This window comes from Leguminivora glycinivorella, chromosome 13, assembly GCF_023078275.1.
Source record: "Leguminivora glycinivorella isolate SPB_JAAS2020 chromosome 13, LegGlyc_1.1, whole genome shotgun sequence".
NCBI classification, from domain to species: Eukaryota; Metazoa; Arthropoda; class Insecta; order Lepidoptera; family Tortricidae; genus Leguminivora; species Leguminivora glycinivorella.
In genome coordinates this window covers 6,819,175-6,842,097 of record NC_062983.1, presented here as the reverse complement: position 1 = coordinate 6,842,097, position 22,923 = coordinate 6,819,175, and the positions used below count along the sequence as shown (strand labels likewise).

General features: G+C 35.8%; 1 protein-coding gene across 1 annotated transcript in view; it reads left to right on the top strand.

The window, feature by feature from the left end:
• Positions 1-1,611: 1,611 nt before the first annotated feature.
• Positions 1,612-22,923, top strand: part of LOC125232650 — a 43,756-nt gene continuing 22,444 nt past the window's right edge. Inside the window, exons 1-3 of the mRNA XM_048138404.1 lie at positions 1,612-1,737; positions 7,405-7,428; positions 7,668-7,873. Coding sequence (XP_047994361.1) covers positions 1,692-1,737; positions 7,405-7,428; positions 7,668-7,873 — 276 coding nt within the window. The 5' untranslated portion in view covers positions 1,612-1,691. The remainder of the gene's footprint in view (positions 1,738-7,404; positions 7,429-7,667; positions 7,874-22,923) is intronic.

Genomic DNA, 22,923 nt, shown 5'->3' with positions numbered 1-22,923 from the left:
TTGTAATGTACTTAATGTAATTTTTTGTTTTATTTAAGATTGTTTTTTTAACAATTATATACAGGGTGGAAAAATCGAATGCCACATGGATGGCAACTACCTTAAATATTGTAAATAGCACATTTTGTGTCAGGGAGACTTTCCTTTGTTTTTAAAAACAATAAATTCTGCATTTAGGGATTTATGAAAAATCGCTTGCCTCAGTCGGGACTCGAACCGGTCAAATGTGACAAAAAATAACGTGCCAAATAATGTGCCAAATTTTCATGGCCTTCCGTTATTCTGATTGTATTTGTTATTTAGATAAAAATGAACCTTATCAGTAACCCTTTCAATCTGCATCATAAAATACGGCACGTTATTTTTTGTCACATTTGACCGATTCGAGTCCCGACTGAGGCAAGCGATTTTTCATAAATCCTTAAATTCAGAATTTATTGTTTTCAAAAACAAAGGAAAGTCTCCCTTACACAAAATGTGCTATTTACAATATTTAAGGTAGTTGCCATCCATGTGGCATTCGATTTTTCCACCCTGTATAATTACGTTGCTATGCCCTCCAGGGTTCATGTTGAGACTATATTATACTTAGCCTAAGATCATTATTCATTATGTGTACACATGAATTGCAATAAAGGATTGAAATTGAAACGTTTGAAATTGCCGTAAATATTTGTTGTTGTCAGTATATTTCCTCTATTACAGTCGAGTAATGTACCGTGGTCCAATCGCCTCGGCCAATCATACAATTTTTCTTCACGTGTTTTGATACTACGTCATCGCTGATATCAATATTATGCACTAAGTATTCTCTATTATTTGTAGTAAGTACTTATTATATGAGATATGATGTAATAATATATTATATCCGTTTATATGAAAAATAGCTAGGTTGGTAATATTTTTTTCAGTACAGATGGTCGTTTTTTTACGCACTAGTTCGAGAAGTGGTTCATTATATGCCAGGTCGAAACTTCGGAGGCTCATCTGTACTGAAAAACGTCGTACGATACACGTGCGAAAAGGAAATTCATAACTCGTGTCGATTTAAAACACTCCCTTCGGTCGTGTTTTAATTTATCGCCACTCGTTTCGAACTTCCTTTTTTACGCACTTGTATCGTAATGTACTATTAACTACTTCAATAACTCACTATGAGTTATTGTTTTCAAACACAACATTTCTGGAAAGGTAATATATAAATATATGTACAACTTATTTGTATACTATTTCTCATACAGGATAACTTACAGGATTCTCGTTTAATTTTTGAATTTAGAAAACTTACATCGTTAAAAACTGAAAACTGCTCACTGTTTTTGTTTCAACTATTACTTCACCACTGCTTATTATTCCATTTCGCTTAGCCACTCATGGAAAAATCTAGCATCGTTCTACTACCTTCCATCCCAGTTAAGTACGATTTCCCAACTCAAAAAAAAAAGAAACCACTAACTGCTAGGAAGCTCAATTTATCTCTCAATGCCACCTACCTTCCAAGTCGAAAGGTCACATACGCTTCACAATAGGTCTGTTTATACGACGTTTATTGTTATAACAGTAGTGTACTTAGTCACTTTATCCCATTATGATCGCGCGTCAGTTCGTCCACTCTCGCGCAACGGGACGGTCTGTACGGATATTTCAATTATTTGATCGAACAATCAAGTAATAAAAATCGGTAAATCGAAATGAGAACGTTACTGGCCGTATTGGCGACGGTGGCGTTGGTTCGTGGTAAGTGATTATAACTATTCACATTCGACTCTTGTAATCGGAATCAGAGGCTTTTTGTTTATTTCAGCAGCTAACTTGAAATAATCTTCGAAGGCCGGAAAAACAATTTGACAAGGTCTAATAACAACTAAGATCATGTCAGATATTTCTGCAAATGACCGTACTTTTCCACTTTGATCCTGTTCGTCTCAAATCCAGCAATCAATTGGATTTTGCGAAAAACACTTCGTAGATTCGTTACAAATATTAAATGCCGTGTCACACCTTGTTATTGATGATGCCTTTACGAAACAAATACTGGACCCACATATTTTCAATTATATGGATTTCGATCCATAGTTTGGGAAATGCTATCCCTGTAAGTTGTCGTAGAACCTTCACTGACACTGAAATATCCTGCAACCTGCAAGTGTCCCAAAAACAGGAAAAGTATAGTGCTATTTCCTCACGAGCAAAACGATTAACGGCCTGATCCAATATTTAAGATACGACAAACAATACAACGAATAGAGCTAATCTCTAGACACGTTATGGATCAGTGTCGAAAGGACTCAAAAGTGACGTTTTTGTTTGATGAAACATAATTTATACACATCCGATCCATATCGTATGTAGAGTTAATATCTAGTATTCAAAATTTTCATATTTAAAGATAAAAATAAAGATACTTTATTTGCATTAAATATTACCTACAAGGTCTTAGTAATATTTAGTGGTAGGTTTACATGCTTAACCTCATTTGGTATGCAAAATGATAACTTAAAACTATTACAATTATTACAGTATGTGTCATTCTTATAAACTATTTAGTTAAAACAGCCAATAAGTTATTTTGTTCCTGTACTAATATATTTTATCCTGTTTCAAATAACTTTCATAAACCACCAGACTATAATTATATAATTATGTTTTACTTAGATGCCACAAAGTTTTTTTCGGACAGAATAAAATTATACTACGGCTAAAAAGCCCGCAACAGTCTTTTGTCAGGATACATTAACGGTGTAATCGAGACGGGATACCTGACTCTCCTCACAATAGATGATAAATGGCGTACCTACTGTACAGCGTATCACAGAGTGGCTGCCACGAACGAACTATAAAGAAAACCGTACAGTAACTGGTCAATAAGTAAAAAAAAAATTCATAAAAAATTTTGGCCATAGATGCCTAATTATTTTGGGTCCGTTTGCAGATAAAAAGAATATTTAATTTTTAACGGATTTAGAAATTACTTATACCTACATTTGTATGAGTAATTTCTAAATAATTCATGAGAGCATTTACCGGCGTACCTAATCAAGAAATTGTTAAAGCGTTAAATTAGATCGGCGCTGGAAGGCACCAGTAATATGCTGAAACGAGACCATTTTGTGGCACCTCATTCTTGTTTCAGCCATAATGTGTAATTCGTCTTCGTTTATGACTAACATATATTATATTCTATTCTAAATTATACATTTAAAAAAGCCAAACGATTATTCCTCCTTTATAAATCCTTGTTAACAGTGCCAGCTAGGGAATGCAGCTAGAACCGAAAACCGAGTTTCGGTTTTTTTTTTCGGTGAAACTCGAAACCGATTCGAATTTCGGTTTATAACCGAGTTTTTATTACCTTCATGTAAATTGTTAAATAAAACAGATTTTTCGCTTATATCGTGTTTTTATGGACTTTGTAAACACAGTATATAAATAAAAATCTCATATTTGTTGACTGTTGGGACCACTTTTTCGTAGGAATAGGTGAACAGTATATCTGAAGTTCAATCGACATGAACAATTTAAATGCCAGCTAAATAATCCGTTCATAACATTTTTTTTGTTATGACACTTATGACATCAAAAAAGTGCGTAACCAAATGAACAAATGTGTCGCTTAACTTCAAATTAACCTGGGTAAATCCATTCTGCTTTAAGGTTGAATATATAAAAAATATAATATGATCTGAAGGATAATCAACCTTATAGCAGAATGGATTTAACCAGTTTTGAAGTTAAGCGACACAAATTTAATCTACGCTATAACAATGTCTTAATTGGGCAGAACAGTAAGTAAAAATGACGATAACAAACTTTGTAAAGTCTAAGAGTTGATTTGGCACTATACTATGATTGCGGTAACAAAACCATACGATTACCACCAAAAACTATTTTTCAGTACACATGACGTCTTTTTACCGCAGTATTTTGCAAAGTAAAACACTTCGACATTTTTTCTGGAACGTTTATTTACACCATTTGATTACATAGGTGCGTCGATACAAAAATACGTCGTAGTAAATTGTCCTTCTCAAGTCAGTACCCAGCATTTAGTACCCTAGAGCAGTTAGTTTAGTATTATTATTGCTTTTAGTTTACGATAAAATAAAATTAGTTATTTATTTTACAAGGGGCAAATTGGTTGTTTAACCGCACGTGCCAATATTGATACCCGAGCAAGCGAAAGATTCCAATATTGATCTACCAGTCAGCTTAAGACATCAAGTTAAAATTTGTATGAAATTACTTTGCACTCTTGTGGATAAAATGGAAATTTGTTATCTGTTTTCAAATAGCAAAGACAGCCTTTACCAGTTGGTGTGGTAAAAAAAAACATTTTCAGCTATAACTTCTTAAACAATCTTTATTGTATCTTTAGATGGTTTCGAATCGGTGACATAAACGTATTTATTTGGAACAGGTTTCTGTAGTAATGATATTTGGACGCTATCAATAACGAAAGTGCTACGTTTGTTAGGATTACTGAAGTACTGAACTCAACGTAACTTTACTGGAGTTAAGTTGATATGCATGAGATCAATGTTCATGAAACATAAAGGAGTAAACATAATGGGCAATCAAGGAGTAATATATTCATATACAATTGAAAATAATTTCCGCTCAGTCAGGCCAAAACATTATAGATCAAGTACGCCTATAAAATTAAACATTGGTGATTCATTGAACTTGTTCCTAGACAGTAGGTACAGTACAGTCATCTTAGATACATGACATAGGTATGTGTAAATATTTCGCCATAAAAGCTTCAATGCAATGTAAACAGGCCGATTCTTATTCCTATTACGTTTTTTTTTCAGTTCAGAGTTAGTGCTCAAATAGCTTAAACGAGATATCTATCTAGCAAAATCGTTTAGGTATAGGACTATGCTATCGAACACAAGACAGAAAGGTCTCTATAGGTCTCAAATTACATTTGATTGAAATCAGAGAAAAAAAAACGATAGCAAAAGAAATTCATCTCTAAATTTCTACTGTACCCGGTTGGCCTGATTCAATCCTTAATTTAGGTCAGATATCAGATCAAGATACGATATGAATCGGATATGACATTTACAGGGCTAAATTTGACATTTTCGTTTGAAAAAACGTTACATTTGATGCTGATACTGACAGTGGGTTATTTCACCACATTATTGACACTTGACAAGTGGACACTGACAATTCTGTGTCTACTTCTGGGTTGCTAAGTAACATTGTTCAGTGTCAATATCTCCTTGTTGAACAGGCAATGAACGGCGAAGTGTAACTGTCGGGCGACAATTGTCACTGTTGTGAAATATGCCACAGGGAGCCGATTTTTGAGTCTCACGCGTTTGAATTCAGAAAATTGTCACTTAAAATAATAAGCAAGTCACCGTTTTCCACCGGTATTTTAGTGACAAAATCCCGTATGCGAGATTCAAAAATCGCCCCCAGGTTGCACTTCGGGGAGTGTGCACAAGAGCTACACGAGCTTATTCCACCGTCCCCATTCTACCATCGGACTCTTAGACGCACGGCCGGTTTTCATCCTTTCTTGGTAGATATTCCGCGAATTCGCACGAAGCGCTTTGCTTCTTCTTTTCTTATTCGCACTGCCAAGGAGTGGAATTCCTTGCCGGCGACTATATTTCCGAGCTCATATAACCCGGCAACCTTCAAATCAAGGGTGAACAGGTATCTTCTGCACGAGCTCACGTCTTTGCCTTTGGCTAGTCTGTGGTCAATAGTAAGCCCATTCATAATTAAAAAAAGTCGATATCATTTCGCAGTGGCATCCTACTTAAAAGCATTGTTCGAATTAGGCAGTTTCTGTTATTGGCAATCAGAAACAAATCAATCGGTAGTAATCAGGAGGTAAATACAATCATTGCGCAATGGACCGTTTGTTTGACAAAAAGGGACAAAAGAAATCAATCGGTTCACTGGGTACCCTTATCAAGGCTGAACAAGCGTCGAACTTTTCGTAACAGAATAAAGTTGATGTGTAGTATGTATACTTAAATAATAAATCTTATACTTTTAAACGAGCAATTCTTGTATATTTATTTATTTATTTATATATATATTTATTTACACTGACGATCTCGGAAACCGCTCTGACGATTTCGCAGAAATTTGTTATGTGGGGGTTTTTGGGGGTGAAAAATCGGTCTAACTTATCTTTAGGTCCCGGAAAACGCGAATTTTCGAGTTTTCATGCGTTTTTCTTCGCGCGCCATCTCGTGTGCAGTAGTTGTACTGTTAAGACAGAATTATTTCGGTCGATGTAAGTACTAACTATTTATTGCAAACACTAGATGGCGACACAGGTCAAGGCTAAAACGAATAGAAAATACACTATTTGAGTTTTTGTGGCGAAATGCGCGCCATCTCGTGTGGAGTAGTTGTGTTGTTAAGGCTGAGAATTCTTTCGCTCGATGTAGGTACTATTCATTTTTGAACTAGATGGCGACACATGTCAAGGATACGAAACAGAACCGAGCGAAGCTCGGTTGCCCAGATATTATTACTAATAGATCATTTCTGTAAGGTGTAGGACTACCTAGTCATGAATGAGGAGGCACGCTGACATTTTATCCCGCCAGGCGGCGCCTGTGCAAGTGCCTACGCATGTCACTGTCATTCACAACCTGTCACTAGGTGTAATAGCAATAGCCCCATATATTACCGGTAAACGTTATTTCATATGTGAGAGGGAGAAAAAATATCTTCTTCTCGCTCTCACGTATGAAATGACATTGGCATAGTCCGGTAATGTGTCATGGCTATACTCTGTCAAACAAGTCTGTCAGTAAATAAGAACAAAGAAAACTATATGCATCCTTTTCTTTAGGGTGCTAGAGAAAAGGATACCTATAGTTTTCTTTGTTCTTATTTACTGACAGACTTGTTTGACAGAGTATATTAGACAAAACCCTACAGATAAAACAAAAATTAACTTCTTATTCTTTATCTGTGCAATGGACTAATAAGGTGGCGCCATCTGTCATAACCTTTGAGTGTGCCAATGGGGAACCCGATTCAGTTTAATTCAATAAATTGTTTATAACTCTTGACTAATTGTCTTGGTGAACATTTTCATGCAATATCAAAGCTTAAGCGATATTCGTGGTCGTGTCAAAACCAATACATAAGTAATCGATTCGATATACAGTAATTCGTAACACATTGTTAAATCTAAATAGTTAACATTTATTTTCTTGCCTTATGATACTTGCCTTGAAACACTCGCAACGCTCAAGATTCCACATTCTGAACCAATATTGGATTCTTTCGCTTCGGCAATAACAAATTTAGCTCCATTTAAAACAAATTTTAGGACCTATGAAATTAAATAAAAATTATGGTGTAAGTGTACATGTTTTTAATATTTTCACTAATCCGTTAAAACTCGCTCTGTTACAGGTATTGAATACGATGGTCTTCGCGGTAAGTTTATTATGTTGTATAATACCTGATCTCTCTCTCTCTCATCTCTCTCTCTCTCTCTCTCTCTCTCTCTCTCTCTCTCTCTCTCTCTCTCTCTCTCTCTCTCTCTCTCTCTCTCTCTCTCTCTCTCTCTCTCTCTCTCTCTCGTATGAGTGGTACGTTCGGTACGAAACATAACCGAGTATCACGCTGTCTAGGACAGCAGTACATTTTGACTAACACAAACCAAAATTCCGCAGTCAAATTCGGCTGGTCCGACGCACTGGCTGACATGGAGTACTTCTTCAAAATCCCTCGCACTAGCAAGGACGCGGAGAACGAAGGTTGGAGACGCACGGAGCGACCTCCAGGACCGCTGCCTGAGCTGAGGATGTACTGCCCTCAAGGACGAACTGTGTGTCCCCTGTTCGACGCAGGAGGATTCGTCGCTGGACTACAAATATCTGTAAGTAATTCTTGGATTTCTTGGGGTACCTTAGGTTGTACATTAGACTGTTAAGGACCTTACAAAGTTTAGATTGGAGGTTGGAGAGACAACAGACGGCCTCCAGAACCTCCGCTTGAGCTCAGGATGTGCTGTCCTCAAGGGCGAACTGTTTGTCCTTTGTCTGATGCTGGAGGGTTTGTCGCTGGACTACAAATATCTGTAAGTGATTCTTGGGGTACCTTAGGTTATACCTCCATTAAGCTGTTAACACTTTCGAAACCGGGCTCTACGCGGCGCTACGACATTTTCGCTACATACGGGGAAACCCATGTAATCGACTACGCTTCTACGAGCGGTGTGCCCGACAGTCGGGTTCTTGGTAGCGAAAGTGTTAAGTAGTACTTTACAAAGCCTCGATTCAAGGTTGGAGAGGCAACAAACAGCCTCCTCCAGCCAGCCTCGAGGATGTACTGACTGCCCTCAAGAGCGAACTGTTTGTCGTTTGTTTGATGCTGCGGGATTTGTGGCTGAACTACAGATATCAGTAACACGTCTTCTTATCAGCTCCGGAAATTTGTGGACTCAAAGACGAATTTGTCCTTTTTTAATGCTGGTTGATTCGTTGCTGTCTCTGTAAGTAAGATACCAAAGATTGATACGATAGCAATAGCACGATAATATAAGTGTTGAAGGTGGGTGGTGCCAAAGAGGATCGAGTATTATAGAGAGTTACTGTCGAAGTAAAATGTGTAATCACAGTGCATAGACTGCCATCTCTTGACACAGGCTTAAAACTTTTGAACCTCAGTTTTGACAATTTGGTCCATATTCTTAGCTCGATATGTGTTAAAATGTCAAATATTAATATTAGCGCCATCTAGCTGAGCGTGCCCCAAAGGTATAATGCCACCAAGGCCACTGTACCTTTTTCTGTATGGTAGGTACTGAGGTACGTTTTTTCTTAGACTTTATCTGTCTTTACGGAGTTATATATGTCTTTGGTGCTCCGGCCCCGTAGCCGAATGGCATTTCTGCGACGCGAAACGGAAACGAAACGCCGCGAAAGGTAGTCTGGCTTCGTCGCGCCAATACGCAAGAGCGATAGAGATAGATATCTACGAGCGTTTCGTTTTGTGAGCGTTTGTGCATTCGGCTACGCACGCTGAACAGCCACCGAAAACATACTAAGGTAAATTTTGTTTTATATTTTAAAGCATTTAAGATCTTACTGATCATTTGCAAGTATCAGACCTATCTGCTTGATAAAAAAACAGATCAGCCATATCTATACTCGTATCAGATATTTACACAACTATCATATCATCAAGGAACTAATTTCTACTTTGAGCTTTTTTTTTATATTTGAATATTACTTAGTAAAATCATAGAGGAATAAATAGGGAAAGAGTTATAACTCCATCAGTAAATGAAAGTTATTTATAGTGACATCTAGCGTCATCCACGCGTCAACTAACGTAAATTATCAGTACTGCTACTTGTCAATAGATGTCGCGACGAACAAAAAGTCTAATGCTCAACAAGTTTTAGCTAATATTACAATAGTATTAATCAGTAAGTACTCTGTTTTCAATTCCTTCTGCTTGTATTATATGTTGGCAGACATTTTTGGCAGACGCGACAATGTTGACACCTAGTGTCGAGTAGTGGTATAATTTACGCTATTTAACGCGTGATTGATGCGTCGTTGACGCTAGATGTCACTACAAATAACTTGCATTTACCGACCGATGTATGGAGTTACAACTCTTTGAAGCGCTGGTAGCCTACGTGCGGGTGTCCTGCCGTTTCGCCAAAAAACGTTTCGTCAAATTTCATTTCCCAATAATCATATTGCAATAGTTTCATTTCCCAAAGTATTGTTTGGCAAAGGTATGTTTCGCAATGAATTTGTTTGGTCAAATTATCATTTGGCACAATTTCACTTAGTCAAATTTTATTTAGACAAAAATTTATTTCGCAAACGTTTTTAATGGCAAAACTTATATCCCAAAAACATGTTTTGTCAAAATTTCACATCGCAAATTTAGATAATATTTAGGCATTTGCATTTTCATTTCTGCGGGGTGCATTTAATTTACCGAAGATTTTTTTGCATTTAACTTAAAATCTGTCAAATGATAATTTCAGTTTTATTCCCAAGTGCTTCAGTTCGACAAGAAAAGTTTTCTCAACTTTATTTTTGTCAAATTTATTACTGGACAAAAATATTTTGTCAGCTATTTTTTTGTCAAAAAATGTTTCTACAAATTACACCATGCAAAACCACGTTTGACAATAAATATTACAAGGCATAAATGTAATGTAATAATTTTATTAGTACTGTAACAGAAAACTCGTGTGTGACACAGTCAGTTTAGGTGCGACGACGAGCGAAGCGAGGAGGAGCGTGTTAGGTTGACAGTGAGCAAAACGGAAATGACTTTTTAAAGTAATTAAAAATTAATGGTCTTGAAACCATCAGGTTTCGTTTAATAAAATGTATCCGAACATGTAATTGGTTTACTGACGATTCGCCAAAAAACGTTTCCCAAAGTTTCACATCCCAAACTATTATTCCCAAATTATCATTTCCCAAATAAACGTTTGGCAAAACAACTTATCGCAAATTGACATTTAGCAAAACTTTTTTTGGCAAATATTTGTTTCCCAAAATATTTACTTGGTCAAATTTCATTTTACCAAATATTATTTAGTCAAAGGTATTGTTAGGCAAAATTTCCATTTCCCAATATATTGTAATTAAATGGCGCACTAGAAATTTGTTTGTTGATTTTATACTTTGTGTCCAAGATTTGAGTGAAATAATGTGTATGTCGTACTTTTTTTCCTCCTGCTGCAAATGTCAAGGATGACATTTTCACTTACATGTCCGGATACATTTTATTAAAAAGAAACCTTATGTTTTCAAGACCATTATGTTCTATTAATTTTTAATTACTTTAAAAAGCCATTTCCAGTTTGCTCACTGTCAACCTAACACGCTCCACCTCGCTTCGCTCGTCGTCGCACCTAAACTGATTTGTAGAAACATTTTTTGACAAAAAAATAGTTGACAAAATAATTTTGTCCAGTAATTAATTTGACAAAAATAAAGTTGAGCAAACTTTTCTTGTCCAACTGAAGCCTTGGGAATAAAACTGAAATTATCATTTGACAATTTTAAGTTAAATTTGGCAAAACAATCTTCGGTAAATTAAATTAATCCCGTAGAAATGAAAATGCAAATGCCTAAATATTTTCGAAATTTGCGATGTGAAATTTTGACCAAACATGTTTTTGGGATATAAGTTTTGCCATTAAAAACGTTTGCGAAATAAAGTTTTGTCTAAATAAAATTTGACTAAGTAAAATTGTGCCAAATGATAATTTGACCAAACAAATTCATTGCGAAACATACCTTTGCCAAACAATACCTTGGGAAATGAAACTATTGCGATATGATTATTGGGAAATGAAATTTGACGAAACGTTTTTTGGCGAAACGGCAGGACACCGTGAAAATGTCATCCTTGACATTTTCAGCAGGAGGAAAAAAAGTACGACATACACATCATTTCACGCAAATCTTGAACACAAAGTATAAAATCAACAAACAAATTTCTAGTGCACCATTTAATTACAATATATTGGGAAATGGAAATTTTGCCTAACAATACCTTTGACTAAATAATATTTGGTGAAATGAAATTTGACCAAGTAAATATTTTGGGAAACAAATACTTGCCAAAAAAAGTTTTGCTAAATGTCAATTTGCGATAAGTTGTTTTGCCAAACGTTTATTTGGGAAATGATAATTTGGGAATAATAGTTTGGGATGTGAAACTTTGGGAAACGTTTTTTGGCGAATCGTCAGTAAACCCTACGTGCGACTTTCGTTCCGGAGGTCGCGGGTTCGAACCCACGCTCGCACCAATGAGTTTTTCGGAATTTATGTGCGAAATGTCATTTGATATTTGCCAATCGCTTTTCGGTGAAGGAAAACATCGTGAGGAAACCGGCCTAATTCCAATAATGTCTAGTCTACCCTTCGGGTTGGAAGGTCAGATGGCAGTCGCTTTCGTAAAAACTAATGCCTACGCCAAATCTTGGGATTAGTTGTCAAAACGGACCCCAGGCTCCCATGAGCCGTGGCAAATGCCGGGATAACGCAAGGAGGATGATGATCTATTCCCCTTTGCACAGGCAGGCTAGTTAAATTGCTGTCAACATAATAATCTTGTACGGCTTTATGATCATATGTATGGCGTCGATGATGGAGTCACAACTCTTTCCTTATACCTACTTATTCCTCTGAAATACGGGCTGGGTGGAAATCAGGGCCGGAACGGAATAAACCACACAAGGTCTGGGTCCCAGGACTCCCAGGCAACTTACGAGTAGCAATGGTTTTGTGATGGAGAAAGCACGACGTGCAAGTTGTGGAATGATCTACCTTCTGAGGTGTTTCCCTTGCGCTATGATATGGGGTTCTTCAAGAAGCAGGTATTTAGGGTTCTCAAAGGTCGGCAACGCATAAGTGGCTCCCTTGATGTTGCTTATATCCATGGGCGGCGATGACTGCTTCCCATCAGGCGGCTCGTCTGTTCGTTTGCTGCCTATTTCATAAAAAAATCCCCTCTTCCCAAAATTATTAATATGTTTACCTTTATCGCCTTGGCCGGGAACAATTCGTCTGGTTCTTCTTCTTGTTCTTAGTCGTATACTCTTGTCAGAGTAGTCGTGGTCATTGGGGTCGATGTTCTGCCTTTTTAATGGTTTCCCGCCATATTGCTCTATTTGCAGCGTTCCGCGCGCAGAGATTTAAGGGTGACCCGGTGAGAGCCCTCACTTGGTCTGTTCGTCTGGTTAGTAAGTAGCCAGGTTTTTTTTAGTAAAATGAGAGAGCACGACGTGCAGGTTGTGGAATGATCTACCTTCTGAAGTGTTTCCCTTGCGCTATGATATGGGGTTCTTCAAGAAGCTTATAAGAATTCTATTCTATTCTATATCATTAAAAAAAAACCCTCTTCCCAAAATCCATACTTATTATTATAAATGGGAAAGTGTGAGTGTCTGTTTGTTTGTCCGTCTTTCACGGCAAAACGGAGCGACGAATTGACGTGATTTTTTAAGTGGATATATTTGAAGGGATGGAAAGTAACATAGGCTGCTTTTTGTCTCTTTCTAACGCGAGCGAAGCCTCAGGCAAAAGCTAGTTATTAATATGTTTAACCTTTGTCGCCTTGGCAGGGAACAATTCGTCTGGTTAGTAGCTATGTAAAGTTTTATGAATTAGATTTAAGTTCTTGGTTGGGATTGACAACTTTCAGTCTCGCGAAGTTCAATAATTTTACTACGCAAACCTTTGGTAATTACTACATCTACATATTTTTTATTTATTTAAATTCGAAAAACTGGGTCTCTAAATCCAGGACTGATCTAACCTCACTATCTTTGGTTTTTAAGCTTTTCTTACATTACAACTACTTACATGCTTCATGTGCGAAACCGTGGCAAATATTATCGAATTAATGATAAAAATAGATATTTAATACATTACATTCAAAACGATTTAATGATACATGATAACACAACACCGATCAATAGAAGATAGTTTCATTCAATTGAAAATTGAATTCACAATATTTATTATATCTCTCCACACATCAGTTAATACGAGTTATTTGTAGTGACATCGAACATCAAACACACGTCAAATAACGTAAATTATCAGTATCACTACTCGACACTAGGTGTCAACAGTGTCGCGTCTGCCAAAAAAACAATAGGCTACTAGACTCTTATCGAATTTGGCACAAAAAATGATTGTTTCCTGTAGTATTTGACATAAGAAACCAATTTTTATAGATTTTGGGTATTAAAAGTGTATGGTGGCTACGTATTTTCGATTAAAAATGTGTGTAATATTTATTTTAACTTTGGCCACCGAAAACGCTGTCAGACGTGTAGTGACGTCATAGAACCTAACTTAAGTTCATGCCGAGTCAATCACTGACATGATGAACTTTATGCCTCATAACTTAAATGTCAGAAAATTTTGTGCTCAATTCGATTTACGTCATGCGCAGACAATCTATAGATTAACATGGCTAATGATGTTTTTGCCTAATTAAGTTAAAGTAAACTTTATAAATGTTTTTTTGTGGTTTTCAAGTCGTAATAAAATATGGTAGTATTTTTTTCGGTTAATTGGACAGTAATAAATAATATAAAATAGACTTTAAAAAAGGGTCAAGTAGCATATTTTTGCTCTATTCTAGACTGCATTGGCAGTGAGCGTCAGGACCCCTGGACCACTACAGATATTTGATGTTTAGTACATACTAAAATTTAGTACCTATTTGATACTATTTGGTATCTGAGTACATATATTTGGTACCTCCACTGATATCGAAAAATCGAGCGAATAAAGTGGCCAGACATTCTGACGTCAGGATGTCTGGACCATTTTTGGTTTACATAGTTCTAGACAACACTACTAATTGATATCTTAGTCAATATTTACTACCTATTTGGTACCTGTCAATATATTTTTTTCAATTTTTTTTGGCGTACCAGAAAAAAGTTATGATGGAATTTAAAGTTGTGAGCCCAGCCGTGGCGTTGAAGAATGTAGCGCCTGTCAAAAGAATAGAGGCAATTCCGCCTGCCCTCCTGCGCGTCAATTTAAATAGGAATTTATTTTTAGGCACTCGCACATCATCTCTACTGACTAGTGGCATTAATATAGTCGAAATATAAAAGTAATTAGTGTAATTACACTAGTTTTCCATTTTCCTCCAGAGAGAACCTCCTACAGTCTCAATAACGTCTAATGTCATGTCATGTCCCTGAGAGACATCTCCTGGCGGAGAAATTTGTAAATCAGTTTACCCCTGACAGCCGGTCATTTTTGTGACTGTTCAGCAGCTGTAGAGCTGAGCTGTATGGCAGATTTGGCGGCATTGTGGTTGTAGGTACTGATAGTAGATGATTGATTTGATGTTTGTATTTATTCTTAATTCATAATTGACACTAATCGATGCAAAAAACAAATGTTACTGAAAGCACTGGTTTATTTATATGATAAACCCCTATAACGGAGCTCGTAGATGTGATCATCAAAATACATCCTATATACCAATATTACCAATGACGCTGTTAATTATAACAGTTTATGCTATTTCCCCCCTAGAATTTTCCCAACTGTTGCCTCTCAGGAGGAAAATGGAAAACTAGTGTAATTACACTAATTACTTTTATATTTCGACTATATTAATGCCACTAGTCAGTAGTAGAGATGATGTGCGAGTGCCTAAAACTAAATTCCTATTTAAGTTGACGCGCGCAGGAGGGCAGGCGGATTTGCCTCTATACTTTTGACAGGCGCTACATACTTCAACGGCACGGCCGGGCTCACAACTTTAAATTCCGTCATAACTTTTTTCTGGTACGCCAAAAAAATTTGAAAAAAATATATTGACAGGTACCAAATAGGTAGTAAATATTGACTAAGATATCAATTACTAGTGTTGTCTAGAACTATGTAAACCAAAAATGGTCCAGACATCCTGACGTCAGAATGTCTGGCCACTTTATTCGCTCGATTTTTCGATATCAGTGGAGGTACCAAATATATGTACTCAGATACCAAATAGTATCAAATAGATACTAAATTTTAGTATGTACTAAACATCAAATATCTGTAGTGTAGTGGTCCAGGGGTCCTGACGCTCACCATTGGCATTGGCACTTTCCATCAGGTGAGATTGTGATCAAACGCTTTACACTGTTTCCAAAAAGAAGTCTACCTACCTATATTGACGAGCGTTCTGCGCTAGGTGGTAGTGACCCTGTTACATCACAAGATAAAGTTGATAAAAAATGATCAAAATTTTGTTTATTGAAATTATTTATTTTATATTGGAAGTTCTGGCTTCAATTAAAATCTAAATAACTTTTGTCCAAAAATATTAATACAAGTGGTGAAGATACTATCTATTTCAATACCTACTAAATATGTTTTGAAAGGAAATTAGAAAATGTATAGATATCATCCATCATTAATACGTACCATCATGATGCAGGTTCATTAAGGAAAACAAAACAAGTGTCTAATTACTTTATCTATAGATAAACGATATATCGTAATTATTTTCGGTGCCGTTGCCTAGATAGAATAATATTATATGAATTGGGTGAATCGACTTTTTATTACCTGTTATTGCCATGGTTACGGTCTCCTGAGCTGGTTTTATGCAAAATTATGCTACTTAAACTATGCATATTTCTGGTGTTAACAAGCCCTTTCCTTAATTTGCCACTTACAAACATGGACTACATGCATGCTTGCATAATTTCAGTAGCATAATTTTGCAAAAAACTAGCGTGACTCAGGGGACCGTAACAATGGCAATAACAGGCAAGAAAAAGTTGATTCACCCAATTGCATAACAATTAGGATAGAACTTAAAATAATAATGAATACTTACTTACATTTTTTGTGTGTCCCTTTTGTTAGGAAAAAGGCTTATCTTCATCATGTCATCGAGACAATTTCAAAATCAATAATTACGCTTGTTCTTCATTGTTTTATTCTTTACTCATTTTGTGAAGAACGTTGTTTTCTGATTCTGTCACATTTCATCACTTTCACCATCGTGACAGACTAATAGTAAAGTTGTACATATAGGTACCTACTGTCCATAAAGAAACTGCCTGATTTTCAGTTTATGTATTTATAACTTGTATGCAATACACATATTATGGATGTAGCTACCTGCATACATAAGACGTTTTGGAATAAACTCTGGCATTTAAATTTTACCCACTTCCCGGTTTCCGATGAAACTTATATTATTATCTACTTACTCATACTAAAGCTCATACATACGCAACTTGCAATGTTATGGCATTGGCGATATTGATAGTTCACCGCTGGGCGAGTAACTATAAACATCTCCGCACCCGTGTCTTTTTTATTTACACGGGAGTGATTATCTTTTGTTCGTTTTTATAGCCGATAGTTTACTAGCTCGCGGTGGGACCAGTGCCTCTGTTTGTTATAATATGGTATCATCGAGCTTTAATGTGATGATCAAGACGGGAAATTAGATAAGATAAGGTTGTCAGAATAGTCATAATGAGTAAACTTGTGTCAAAAATAAAATTATTGCCAAAAACCTCTTTAAACAGATACGCTATTAAAATGTATGTTCTGTCACACTTCGGACACTGGCGATCAAATATATGAAAGAGGCGCGTTCCTAGCACACAGTCTAAGGCGTCTAAGCTCGTGTAGGTGCCATACCATGCTTATTGTATGAGTGAGATATCGATACAGGGGGGCAAGAATCTTATATACATGGATGTTGCACGCCGAACATTACTTTGAAGCCAGAAAATTTGACCTTGAATTACGTCACGCCGGTCTTGCATCTCTTTCTTTAGGGTGTCCATGATTAAGCATACATTAGGGATATCCCGCGGAATTTGACGTATTACATCTCTCGACACAGGCTTAAAACCTTTGAACCTCCGTTTTGACATTATTCTCAGCTTGATATGATATTGATATGTGTTAAAATGTCAAATATTAATATTAGCGCCATCTATCTGAGCGTACCTACCCCAAAGGTGTATCGCCATCTAGCTCACCGTACCTTTTTCTGTATGGTTTTGAGGTAAGTTTTTTTCTTAGACTTTATCTGTCTATACGGAGTTACATAAGTATTTGTCTTTTACTAACTGACACCTGTGTTTATTAAAGCATGCAATGGAATATATATTTTAGTGTTTTGATCATCACAATAATATTTTGGTAGTAACTACTGGGAAAACTAATCCCAGTAGCTATCAACCCCCGGTGTGGTAATTAACAATGTGGGGGAAATCCCAGTAGTTAGGACAGGTAAAAACTTGGTGGTAACTAGTGGGAATAGCCACAAAAATATAAGGGAAGTATTTGTCAATGGGGAAATAATGAAATACGAGCCCCAATGCAAATGATATCGTCTAGTCACACTTCAACGTGCGATATTTATTTCCGAAACTGGTATTTAAACCCAGATTGACTTTTATGATAAATAGTAAGGCGGCGGAATTGAAAAAAGTCGTCTAGTTTTGAAGTTGATGTGACTGGAGAGTATACTGCTGACAAGTGGTATCGTTGTGATCGGTAGACTTTACTGAGTACGAAATAATGACTTGTCACTTTCTCAGACTGTGGGGGGGTTAACTATGACGTCACAAAGATCGCGGTCCCGGGTTTCAATTTTTTGCCAATTTGTCTAGAACCCCTTATCCAATTTTGAAAAATGAGGTGTCGATTGAAAGCGTATAACATGCTGATTAAGATTTATTATATGTGAAGAGTATAGTTTTGTTAGTTATTTTTTAATTAATAATAATGCAAAAAAAACTTTTTTTTTACTCTCTTTTTTGATTTTTGTGACTCAAAAAGGCAATGAAAACGGCCACTTAGCTAAAAAATATGTTATATAAATCATTTAACTACATTATTAAGCTATCTGTTGCTTTTTAAATTTCTACGATCGGATAATAAATAAGCAAACTACAACCACATACCTGTAGGCGGGGAGTACCGCTTGACACGCGTTCCCATACATTCGGCGTCTACCAAATTACACCTCGCGCAAAATTCGTTTCAAGCAGATATACCTCTAATCTTATTCATCGTAACCTATCAATATTGGTATCATTTGAAAGTACAATTAAAGTACTTTAAGAAACAATGTCAATCATTTTCATAAAATCAATAATCGCCAGTCTGTGGTGGTTACAAAGGAAAAAAGTGGGTATGCAATTTGACTGGTTTCCTAGGTTTGATACCCTAGACGAGTTTAAAAGGGGAGGTAAAGGTGACATATGGGTTGTTCTCTGGCCTAAAAGCTATACAGAGGGTCAGGGGAGAAAAAACTAGGGTTTAAGTTTAGTTTTAAGTTATTTTTTCTTTTATTTGTTGATTTTATTGTGTTTAATTTTTTTGTAATTTTATCAAGGATACACATTGGTTTCTTTTGCTGAAAATTCCCTTTTTTATGAGAAATGTTATGAATTTCATGGCATTTTCCGATAGAGACTAAAATTAACTTTCAAATAAGGCCACATAGTCATACTGATACATAGTCATACCCTTAATATTATATAAGTAAAAGTATGACTATGTGGCCTACTGATACATAGTCATACCCTTAATATTATATAAGTAAAAGTATGACTATGTGGCCTTATTTGAAAGTTAATTTTAGTCTCTATCGGAAAAAGCCATAAAATTCATAACATTTCTCATAAAAAAGGCAACTTTTAGCAAAAGAAACCAACGTGTATCCTTGATAAAATTACAAAAAAATTTAACACAATAAAATCAACAAATAAAGGAAAAATAACTTAAAACTAAACTTAAACCCTAGTTTTTTCTCCCCTGACCCTCTGTGTAGCTTTTAGGCCAGAGAAAAACCCATATGTCACCTTTACCTCCCCTTTTAAACTCGTCTAGGGTATCAAACCTAGGAAACCAGTCAAATTGCATACCCACTTTTTTCCTTTGTAACCACCACAGACTGGCGATTATTGATTTTTAAAAAATGATTGACATTGTTTTTTAAAGTACTTTAATTGTGCTTTCAAATGATATCAATATTGATAGGTTACGATGAATAAGATTAGAGGTATATCTGCTTGAAACGAATTTTGCGCGAGGTGTAATTTGGTAGACGCCGAATGTATGGGAACGCGTGTCAAGCGGTACTCCCCGCCTACAGGTATGTGGTTGTAGTTTGCTCATTTATTATCCGATCGTAGAAATTCAAAAAGCAACAGATAGCTTAATAATTTAGTTAAATGATTTATATAACATATTTTTTAGCTAAGTGGCCGTTTTCATTGCCTTTTTGAGTCACAAAAATCAAAAAAGAGAGTAAAAAAAACGTATTTTTTGCATTATTGTAAATTAAAAAATAACTAACAAAACTATACTTTTCACATATAATAAATCTTAATCAGCATGTTATACGCTTTCAATCGACACCTCATTTTTCAAAATTGGATAAGGGGTTCTAGACAAATTGGCAAAAAAATTTAACCCGGGACCGCGATCTATGTGACGTCATAGTTAACCCCCCCACAGTCTGAGAAAGTGACAAGTCATTATTTCGTACTCAGTAAAGTGTACCGATCACAACGATACCACTTGTCAGCAGTATACTCTCCAGTCACATCAACTTTTCCCGAGACCCTCTCGCCGCTCTACTAAAATGGAATACACGACACACTAAGCCATTAAAACTAGTTTAATCTTGCGCCGTACAAAATGCCCTAATGTTATATGTTTTAATATAATCATATCATAAAAATAACATATCTAAAGCAAAAAAATACGCCTAGTTCATATTTGAGGCATAATAGGTCGTCTATTTTAAATAAAAATAGTTTAGTAAGATTAATATTATACAATAATATTTTAAATTGAATTAATAATATTATAAGTCGTCTGATATGATATACGGCTACATAAAAAGGTAAATTCTGTAAAAAATATAATTATTCTACAACATTTTTATACCAAAATAGCAAGAGGTAAGTCGGTGCCTGAATCAGTGAGGAAAATTATAATTTCCAGTAACAATAGCGGCAAATCTACGTTCCAAAATATCCAAAGACCTTTTTTTGCCAAGATCTACGGCGCATACAATCATCCAGCATCAACTAAAACACGGAACCGTCTCCTGTTTAAATAAATCTGGCCGTCGAAGAATAACTGCCAAAGAGAAAACAGGATTTTGAGGAGCATCATCAGGAAAAATCGTCATGCAAGAGCAGGAGAACTTACCTAACTATGGCATGACGCGATCAAAATAAACATTTCAGTCGATACCTGAAAGACAGTAATGAAAATAATGGGCTTCGGTTTTCACACCGCTAAACAGAAACCATTACTTACTCAAAAGCAGAAAACTAACAGGTTGAAATTTGCACAAAAGTACAGAAACTGGACTGCCGATCAGTGGCGAAAAATAATATGGAGCGACAAATCCAAATTTGAGGTCATAGTTGGCGATGAACGAAGTAAAGTCATTCAAGATAAAGGAGATGCATTTCACAAAGACTGTCTTGAACGCAAGGTGTAGTTTCCAGCATCTTTAAATGATTTGGGGCTGTATGTCGGCACAGGGTGTGGGATGTCTGCAATTTATAGATGGAACTGTCAATGCAGAGAAATACAAAAGCATCTTGGAATAGAGTTCACTACCGTCTATAAGAAAGTTCAAGTATATAAATGGATTTACTTTTCAACGAGATGGTGCCTTATGTCATACTGGCAAGACAACGATGGAGTGGCTGAAACAAAAACAAATTCCTACCATATCATGGCCATCCAGCAGTCCAGACTTGTCTCCCATAAAAACTTTGTAGTGGTAAATGAAGAAAAAGTTGCGAAAAGATCCTTCTAAATCCAAAGCTGATTTTAAGGAGAAACTTGTGGGTGTCTGGAATGGAATAACCCCTGAGGAGTATAGACAGTTGGTAGATACAATGCCGCTCAGAATTAAGGCCGTTTTAGATGCAAAAGGTGACGCCACCAAGTGGTAGTTGTTCTTTTCTGCATCGGCTACGCTGAAGACGAACATTTTTGCGAGTGTTACATTTGGTGAAATTATGTTTTTTTGTTTACTAGTGAGGAAAATTGTTAATTTATGTTTTGAATAAATAAAATATGCATTATAAGCTCTCTTGTTTTTATGTTACATGTTCTACTAATCATCTAATTCATCCTGAATTTTGAGGTCGAAGTTAGGACATAATATTTTTTTCATACTAGACGATATCATTTGCATTGGGGCTCGTACTAGGACGTTTTAAAACTGTATCTTTATTTTTAAGCGCCGCCCCAAATCTCAAGGAAGGTGGTTCTCAATTCGTACGTATTTCAATTCTCTTCGCATGTATATATGTATCTCAATTTAATGTTTAGGCCACGATATATCCGTCGTTACTGGACTGATTTTTAAAATTTCTTTCTGTGTCATAATATTCAGGCTTAAAGTGCAAATCTGCAAATTGTCGAACGCTCTGAAACATTTCCTTTTATCGGTACAATCGACAGCCAACAGCCAATGCTGCCTCCTTCCTTCATCTTTTGGAACACTGAAAAGTTTAATATTATTCATGTTAATTGTAAAGACATAAATTATATAAAGTTGGTATTATTATACTGTGATATGAACTATGAACATAGAAACCGTACCAAGTTGATAGATTTAGCTCCATTCAATAAGAGTAAATACCATGCAAGAAAAAAGATTGGTCACCCTAGTCGTAAAACCACACATAGCATTATTTTTCTTTAAAGGTCATATTTATCGTTCTAAACCTCTTCGTGGGAATTTTGATATAATTTGAGACAATGAAACCAATATAATGATAAGAACTAACCAAGATTACAAGCAAAATAGAAGAAAATTTATTGCCAGTGAGGTTTATGAACATTTTGGTAAAATAAGTACTTACTTGTGAAATTTTACGTCGGATTTCGGTTTCCATTTACTTCCACAATGGTTCACTATGCAATACATAGCTCAGAACTTAAGTAAATCGTCGAAAAACGTTTATTTTGCAAAATAAATCTCTGAATCGGTGAATGAATTTTGACAATTCTGACTATCGGGCATATTTTTTTATGGGATATTATTAAGCGCACAGCAAAAAAATAATCGCCTATCAATTTATCGTCATCAATAATGTACTTCTGTACATCAAATTAATTACTTCACTGCAAATAAACTAAATGATTAACAAAACTAGTAATGCAGATTATTCCAAAATACACATCAGCACGACATTACTTTTTTCCTGTAATGCAAGACAATTAAATTCCTTTAGGAACAAAAATACAACAATCTTATCAAAAATACTAATTGCGCAGCAATTTACCCGTCTTCATAGCAAATTATTCAATTCGAAGAGCATACATCCTTTTTTCTTATTTTTTAAGTATTCACGTTCAGCTAATTTAATAATTATTATAGCTACAATATCATTCATTGCAT